At 47.0% G+C, this 9,066-nt stretch overlaps 1 protein-coding gene across 1 annotated transcript in view; it reads left to right on the forward strand.

Moving 5' to 3' along the window:
- Positions 1-9,066, forward strand: part of Tex49 (testis expressed 49) — an 18,048-nt gene that overhangs the window by 6,531 nt on the left and 2,451 nt on the right. The window contains exon 2 of the mRNA XM_021184170.1: positions 7,889-8,011. Within this exon, the coding sequence (XP_021039829.1) occupies positions 7,889-8,011 (123 nt within the window). The remainder of the gene's footprint in view (positions 1-7,888; positions 8,012-9,066) is intronic.

Here is a 9,066-nt window from a genome sequence, read left to right on the forward strand (position 1 = left end):
CTTTCTTTTTTTCTTTTTTATAAAGATTCATTTATTTATTATATGTAAGTACACTGTAGCTGTCTTCAGACACTCCAGAAGAGGGCATCAGATTTTGTTATGGATGGTTGTGAGCCACCATGTGGTTGCTGGGATTTGAACTCAGGACCTTTGGAAGAGCAGTCAGCACTGTTAACCGCTGAGCCATCTCACCAGCCCCCCTTTCTCTTTCTTCTCTCTCTCTCTCTCTCTCTCTCCCCCCCCTCCCTCCCTCCCTTCTTCCTTTCCTCTTTCTTTTCTCTCTCTCTCTCTCCCTTCCTTCCTTCCTTCCTTCCTTCCTTCCTTTTTCCATTTTTTTTTTTAAAGATTTATTTATTTATTACATGTAAGTACACTGTAGCTGTCTTCAGACACTCCAGAAGAGGGAGTCAGATCTTGTTCAGGATGGTTGTGAACCACCATGTGGTTGCTGGGATTTGAACTAAGGACCTTTGGAAGAGTAGTCGGGTGCTCTTACCTGCTGAGCCATCTCACCAGCCCCCTTTTTCCATTTTGAGACAAGGTCTCAATATGTATTTCCACCTGTCCTAGAACTAGCTATGTAAACCAGGCTGGCTCAGACTCACAGAGATCCTCCTGCCTCTGTCTCAGAAATGCTAGGATTAAAGGTGTGGGCCACCACACCCTGCCTGTTTGCATTTCATAAGAACTATCACAGACACAGTTATTCATTGTCATTCTGCCCGTCTGTGCTTTGTCTGTAAGTGAACCTATTAACTGCACAGATACCGTTTAGCTAACCGTTAGCGCTCCTGTGTCATCTAATTACCTGCAGTCCAATATTCCTGTTCTGCCAGTTGTCACATTAATGTCCTTACAGCAAAATGTTTCCTCAAGGGTCTAATTAAGGCTTGAGCTCTGCACTTAATGAGCATAGCCCTTCAGTCTCCTCTAATGTGGCCTGGTTCTGCTGCCTGTGTTTCATGGCACTGATATTTTTGTAGTGTGCACGCAGGACATTTTGCAGCATGAGCCTTAATTTGGGAATGTACAATGATTCTTGGAATTAGATCTGGCCTAAGCATGGGGTGGGGGGGCGATAAATGACATCAGTACTTCCCATGGTTCAGTGACTGATGCTAAGGACATAACACCTCCATCATTCATTTATTCCATCCTATCCCTCAGGCTCGCTCAGGCTCGATTGCTCCTCACACCAAATGGGTGGGTACACTGTAATTGGTTCTAAGAGACATATGATTTACAGAATTTTAAAAAAGATTTATTATTCTATATATGTGAGTATACTGTAGCTGTCTTCAGACACATCAGAAGAAGGCATCAGATCCCATTACAGATGGTTGTGAGCCACCATGTGCTTGCTGGGAATTGAACTCAGGACCTCTGGAAGAGCAGTCAGTGCTCTTAACTGATGAGCCATCTTTCCAGTAATTTACAGAATTTTTATTTTCGTATCTTGTTACTATCTTATTGTTCGTTATTAATTTCCTAGTGTTCATGCTCTATAGGTTAAACCTCACGACAGGGATGTATATACAGGAAAAGCATGGTCCATACAGAGTACAGCACTGCCCGCAGTCTAAGGCATTTACTGAGGAGCTTAGTGCATACTTCCTGAAGACAGAGGGAGACAATGTACTTCCATCCATGCAGCCTGACCCTTGTTCTCACCACATGTACTCAGGCTTCAACCTGCTCTGCAAGCTCAGAGCAGCCACACTCTGACGTGGCCCTTCAGCCAGCCACACTGGCATCTCTGTAAGAGAACCTATTAATAGTTATCTTCCCAAACACTTACTACCATGGCATATTTTTATCACAGTTTTTTCTTTGAAGGATGATTTTTTTTTCTCCCTCTCCTGGTGGGTGTGAGTGTATTAAAACATTCAACTCAAAAAAGCTCCTCTTGTTCCCTTATTACAGCCTTAATGAAAACTCACCGAGTTGAGTCAACACAGTCAGATAGATATTCCTCCAGTCCTGAATCCTTCCTTTCTTTTCCTCCTAATTAAAAAAATAAAACAAACCCACAGGACTTGGAGAGATGGCTCAGTAGTTAAGAACACTGGCTTCTCTTCCTGAGGACCTGGGTTCAGTTCCCAGAATGCACTTGGCAGCTCACAATCATCTGTAACTCTAGATCCAGGCAATCCCGATGTCCTCCTCTGGTCTCCATGGACACAGAAGGCATGAGGTGTTCATACTCTCAGGCACACGCAGACACATAAAACAGAAATAAACCTCTTTTTAAAATATGCAAAGAGGACGGGGATCGGGAACAGGCTTCAATCCATCCTCAACAGGCAGAGCCTCTGTTTCATGTGGTACCCAGGGTTGTGTGGCCTGAAAGAGCCAACACTACACAGGTCCAAAGTGCTTCTGACCCCTTACCAGTAAATGGAGGTGATGGTTACCTTTTTCTCATAGAGATTAAACAGTAGGAGCTGAGGGTGGTGGCTCATGCTGTAATCCCAGCACTTGGGAGGCTGGAACAGCACAACCCAGGCTAGGCAGTGAGTTAGCTTCATGTAGAATATAGATGAACTGGGAGGTGGCTTACTGTGTACCGCACTTGTGAGGAGAACCCGACAGCCTGAGATTCAATCTTAAGAGCATACATAAAAGTCTGATGCAGGAGTGCACACTCCTGTCACACCCCAGGGAGGAGATAGGAGAGTCTGACAGCACAGGTAAGCCTGGCATATGCAGAGGCTAGCAACAAGAGAGACCGTGTGGGCTGGTGAGATGGCTCAGTGGGTAAGAGCACCCGACTGCTCTTCCAAAGGTCCGGAGTTCAAATCCCAGCAACCACATGGTGGCTCACAACCATCCGTAACAAGATCTGACTCCCTCTTCTGGAGTGTCTGAAGACAACTACGGTGTACTTACATATAATAAATAAATAAAAAAATAAAATAAAAAAAAAAAGAGAGAGACCGTGTCTCTAACAAGGTGTAAGGCAAGACACACACACACACACACACACACACACACACACACCTGTAGAGGAAGGGAAAGGGGGAGGGAAGGAAATACCTTCAACCCTGCCTGCCATGTCCCCTGCTCAATCTTAGGCTTCTTGGTCTCTCTGAGCCACCGGACTGGTGACTGATCCACTTGCTGGGAACCAAGAGATGCTCGCCTGTAAACTCCAGCAGAGGGCACTGTAGTTCCAGCTTTTCAAACAGGAGCATGTGCGGCATGGTTCAGCCAACAGTGACCTTGGCCAGGGACCCTCTGTGCCTTTGTACATAGGACAACTGTATGGAGCTGTGTCCTGAAACCACACACGCTTATAACCACCACAAGCCATCAAGTTTCATCCATGAAGCTAGACAGGGAGCTGCCCAACCAGCGATGAAGCCTCCAGAGTCGGCCCACTTCCACACTGGTGACTTTATAGCAGCCAAAGGGCCACTTTTCCTCAGCCTTTCCTCCATGCTTTTCCTTACTGGGACTGGTCCAGCTCACTGGGAGAGCGACCTACTAAGTCCCACTCTTTCCTGCTTCCGGTGCTGACTTTCAGAAATTACATCCTACATTTAGTAGAGCTCAGAGACCATGTGCTCTCCCTCTGGATTAATATTTCATATCTCCCATCCAACTCAAGGTGGAGTTTAGGTGAGCAGTCACATCTGTGCATCTCTCTCTCTCTAATGATTTATTTATTTGCTTTATGTATATGAGTACACTGTAGCTGTCTTCAGACACACACCAGAAGAGGGCATCAGATCTCATTACAGATGGTTGTGAGCCACCATGTAGTTGCTGGGAATTGAACTCAGGACCTCTAGAAGAGCAGCCAGCGCTCTTAACCACTGAGCCATCGTTCCAGCATATCTGTATCCATCTCTAAGGAGTCTGATGCTGTCAGTCCAAGCCCTCTGTCTCTCCTCTATGTGGAAACCTCTACATAGCTATTTCAAGATGCAGTTGTGTATGATCAGAAAGAATATCTCTGGATCCAAGCAATTCAGGGGAAACTCATGCTTCTACCACAACCACAGGCAAATGACTTAAATTCTCTGTTTTTGTTTGTTTGTTTTTTTAAGTCCCTACTTATTAGGGGACACATGAGTATTAGCTATCTTTATCTCTAGGAAATCCACTTTACCTAAGTAGTCTGAAGCATTAAGTCGCTCTGCGACTCATGCCCTATCTGCTTCCTCTACACTCAGAATGAGCAGGCGCACCACTAAAGGAAGACACAAAAGCACGGAACTGGCCTCGCATGGCAAACTTACCCTGAGGATCTGGTTCCCTGGGCTCCTGCTTCTGTCCCCTTCCTCCCAAAGCACAGATAATGACCTTGCACCATCAGGGAAGACAGAAAGTACAGAGAGCCCTTCGAACACACTTCAGCAAATCATCTTAATATCCCCAGGCCAATACCATTGGATATGACCTCCTCGATAGGGATAATTTTCAAATTAAAAATAGGTTTGTGTGTATGTCTGGTCTATGTGTATATGATGTCTCTGTGTGTGTGTGTGTGTGTGTGTATGTGTGTACACTTTCGTGTGTGTGCGTGGGTATGAGTAGGTCTGTGCTCACATGGAAGCCAGAGGAGAGCCCGGGAACTCTTCCACCTTGATCCTTTGAGGCAAGGGCTCCTGAAGAACTTGGAACTCCCACTTTTTGACTAGAATTGCAGCCAGCAAACATCAGCGATCCCCCTGTTTATTATGTCTCCTCAGTGTTGGAGTTACAGGTATGCACACATGCGGCCCCACCCAGCCTTCTTGTCGGTGTGAGGATATAAACTCTGGTTCTCAAGTTAGCATAGCGAGCTAACAGTCCTGAATGCTGGGCCAGCCAGCCCAGAAGTCATAGTGTTTTTATGTACAAATACCATAACATTTTCTCTCATCCTGACCTCGTATGAATTTCCCATTAAGTGGTATTACCATTTGTAAACCAGCAAGACCAAGACAATTGCAAGTACTGTATAATGACTGTTGCCATTAGAACCTGTAACCAACCCTTAACCTAGAAGTCAGACTTCAAGGAGTTATGGAGTCTGTGAATAACGAGATACTAGGGCCATCCCCTGCTCACATGACAGCCTATAAGATTGAAAACTCTACATCATTAGTTAGGATGAGAACAAGATCCAGCCAAGCACTCTCGTATCATCCAGGATGTCTTCAAAGTGCAGTCAGTGCATTAAATGGACTCTTGTGGTAACCCCCAGCTTTTCACAGTCCCTCCTATTTCCTCAGGAATCACGGGGTCTCTTACCCACCCTTCGTGCCGGCACCTTCCAAACCTGGGCAGGCTGGGGAAGCTATAAGCTACCAAGGATATCTCCCAGTTTGACGAGAAAGGAAAAAAGAAAAAAGAAAAACAAAACCACAGGAACCTTGGGAGCGAGGTGAGGTGCATGCTCCACTCAAGTGGCAGGCATCCAAGTGGGCGAGACTGACTCGCAGACTCCAGACGCAGCTCCCGTCCATATGGGAGGCTGAGAGAGAACCTGCTGCTTGGGCGCTTTGACATAACAGAGAACATCATCTGGTTGCATCTTAAGAAACAGTCTGACGCCTGGAGACCAGAAGGTGCTCTTGCTGTCACCTGCATTTAAAAACCATAATTTACTCTCAGCCCAGATTCCCAACAACCACCAGAAACACGCCCACGATTACTCCTCAATTCACAACAATTTGTCCAAGAACCCATTGCTACTTTTACCTTGCCCGAGGCTGAACAACCAGGCTCAAATGGTAGCATTGCCAGAAGTGACCCCTCATTGCCGGAGTGCAGACCAGCCAACCCCTGCTGCAGGCCAGCATCCCAGAACAGTGCTGTAGCAGAGCTAACAGGATGGCCAGCCCCTCTTACATCTGCAGCTTCACAGAGGGGACGTCTAAACTGTTCCTCACTCCAGTGGGGTCCTCTGTCCTAGAATGTTAAAGATTTGCTTTGGAGGACAACATGGAGAGGCGAGGAGAGAGATGCTGAGGGAGTGAGGCAGAGCTAGGGAGAGCAGGAAAACAGTCAGGGATTGGGAAAGAACACCACAGAAGCAACATCGAGGCGATGAGTCAGCCATCTTCAACAGTTTCCAGAGAGAAGGGTAAATACTGATCTTGTCCCTGACCAGCACTAATAAGAAGGAAAAAAATAAAAATCTGAGGGAGTGGGTCAGAGCCACAGCTCCCGGAGAACAGAACAGAGACACAGAGAATACAAGGTGAAAAGCTGTGCTTTATTAGGGGCCTGGCTACGGGAGAAGAGGTCAGGGCCCGGCTTCTTTACAGCTTGGGTGACAAACTGTGTGGAACAGCCAAAAGAAATCTTGGAGCAACCCTAGACAACGCCCTTCTTTTCACCCCTGACCAAGCCACGCTGTCCTGCATCTTAAAAGTTGTCACATCCACTCCAGAGCAGATGCTGCTGCACTGGACGTTACTGTGAGCACTGCTGGCCCCAGCGACTCATCCTGCCGGCTGCTGGGAGAAACAGGATGGAATGTTGCTTGGTGCCCATCACTGGTAAAAGCTCTGAATGGACACAGCTTCCTTGCAAACCCATCTTTAGCTCAAAATCTAGACCACGATGCTGGAGAGATGGCTCAGTGGTTAAGAGCACTGACTGCTCTTCCAGAGGTCCAGAGTTCAATTCCCAGTAATCACATGGTGGCTCACAGCCATCTGTAATGAGATCTGATGCCCTCTTCTGGTGTGTCTGAAGTCAGCTACAGTGTACTTACATATAATAATAAATCTTTAAAAATAAAATAAAATAGAGCCGGGCGGTGGTGGCGCACGCCTTTAATTCCAGCACTTGGGAGGCAGAGGCAGGTGGATTTCTGAGTTCGAGGCCAGCCTGGTCTACAAAGTGAGTTCCAGGACAGCCAGGGCTAAACAGAGAAACCCTGTCTTGAAAAACCAAAAAATAAATAAATAAATAAAATAAAATAGAATGAATGAATGAATAAATAAATAAATCTTTAAAAAAAAATCTAGTCCATGGCTTAAATTTCCACACTGGGGAGGCAAAGGCAAGCAGATCTCTGTGAGTTCAAGGCCAGCCTGATCTACACAAGTTTCAACCCAGCCAGGGCTACAGTGAAATAGTGTCCCAAATATAGATAAATAAATAAATAAATAAATAAATAAATAAATAAATAAAATCTAGATGTGTCTGATGTAAGCCTAGCCTGCTTCCTTTGCTTTGAGAGGTCCAGTGAAGGAGAGCTGGTCTTCTTTGTGAGGCGCAAGATCTACTTTGTAAGAGATAATTCCAAAACACAACCACCTTGTACCCTCTGTGCAACCTTTCTGGGTCCCCCCCACCCCCCACCCCTGAAGCTGGTCCCTCTCCACATCACCCAGCGTTCTAGATCCCAATCAATCAACAGAGTGTTCTCTCTCTCTCTCTCTCTCTCTCTCTCTCTCTCTCTCTCTCTCTCTCTCTCTCCCCTCTCCCCTCTCCCCTCTCTTCCTCTCCCTCTCACAGCTCCCATCCTGCTGTCTGAAGCACCTTCATAATTCTCCCCTAGCCCATGATTGCTCATCTTCCAGGACTTAGCAGCCTAACTTCCCCTTTCAGACCATTTGTTCTATGCCAGTGTCAGTCTTGGTCAAGTCTATGCCTGTTTGCACCTGCATTGGTCCTAACTATCTATCCAGTCTCCCCGGTCCAGTGGGAAGCCATTCAAAATCTGGTAGTCAGAGAAGAGTGGAGGGTTTCTTGTAAACCCAAAGTTCTTCCTCCCTCCCCTCTCTCACGGGCCAGAGGATTTAACTCCTGGGATCCTGAGAACTGAATGCCAGAGCGAGCTAGAGAAGATCCCTATGTACCTAGTTGGCACAGCAACCAGGAAAAATCAGAGAATAAAGTAGCCACGTTTGCCAAGTATTCAAAATGGATCTTCTCATTTCAGACCAGAAGGATGAAGTGCCCACAAGGCTTCCCCCGATTATCTCAGAAGATGGTAATTATTCTGTGCACCAGAACAGCCATGAGAGGTACCAGGAAGCTGTGCGAAAGGTGTTGTTAAAAACGTGTAAGTACCTCGGAGTGGGAAACAAGGAATGAGTCCAAGCTGGTAAAGAGGGGTTAGGATGTCACAGGCTCGGTGATGGGGAGAGGGGGTGCTGCTGGGTTTTCTATGGCTCCCAGAACTGTGAGGATCACAGCACAGAGCTGGAACAGGAAAGAGCATACGTGGTGTTTTTGTCTGCTGCACCCGCTGAGGAGGAGGAGAGCCAGCACCTGCTTTGTAATTTGAACTGAGCCCAAACTCCAAACAAGTTGGGTGACCTTGGTGAAGTTCCTTCAGCCATTTAACCTCTCCCAGACACTTGCAAACAGGAGCTCTTTGGCTGCCTGCATTCAGAAAAGTTTGTAGGGCAGACTCTCGATGCATATGGTGTGGCGGTGGGTGTGGCATAGGGATCTTCAAGGAACTGTGTTCTCTACGGAGAGCTGCTCCTACCCCCGGCAGTGGTGGTCTGCTGCTCCTTTAATCCCAGAACTCAGAGGCAGGTGGGCCTCTGCGTTCAAGAGAGGCCAGCCTAGTATACAGAGTGAGTTCTAGGATAGGAAGGCTTCACAGGGAAACCCAGTCTCAAAACAAACAAATGAAACAAACAAGCAAAGAGGAAGGGGAGGGGAGGGGAGGGGAAGGGCGCCATTTCTGGGGCTGGAGAGAGAGAGATGGCTCAGTGGTTAAGAGGCCGTGCTGCTGCTGCTCTTCCACAGCACCCATGTGACAGTTCCCTGCCTGAAACACCAACCCCAGGGGATCTGATACTCTTTTCCTCCACAGACACCACATATGCATACACAAATAAAAAAAAAGTACGAAGAAAGACATTTCCTCCTATTCTGCTCCACCCTCCCTTCCTTATGTGTCTCCCTCCTTTAGCAAACTGCAACTTTGCTTTATCAAAAAAGGCCAGCCCTGCTGGGTGTGGTGGCACACACCTTTAATCCCAGCACTTGGGAGGCAGAGGCAGATGGATTTCTGAGTTCCGACACCAGCCTGGTCTACAGAGTGAGTTCCAGGACAGCCAGGGCTATACAGAGAGAAACCCTGTCTTGAAAACACCAAAAAAA

This window comes from Mus caroli, chromosome 15 (genome assembly GCF_900094665.2).
Source record: "Mus caroli chromosome 15, CAROLI_EIJ_v1.1, whole genome shotgun sequence".
NCBI lineage: Eukaryota > Metazoa > Chordata > Mammalia > Rodentia > Muridae > Mus > Mus caroli.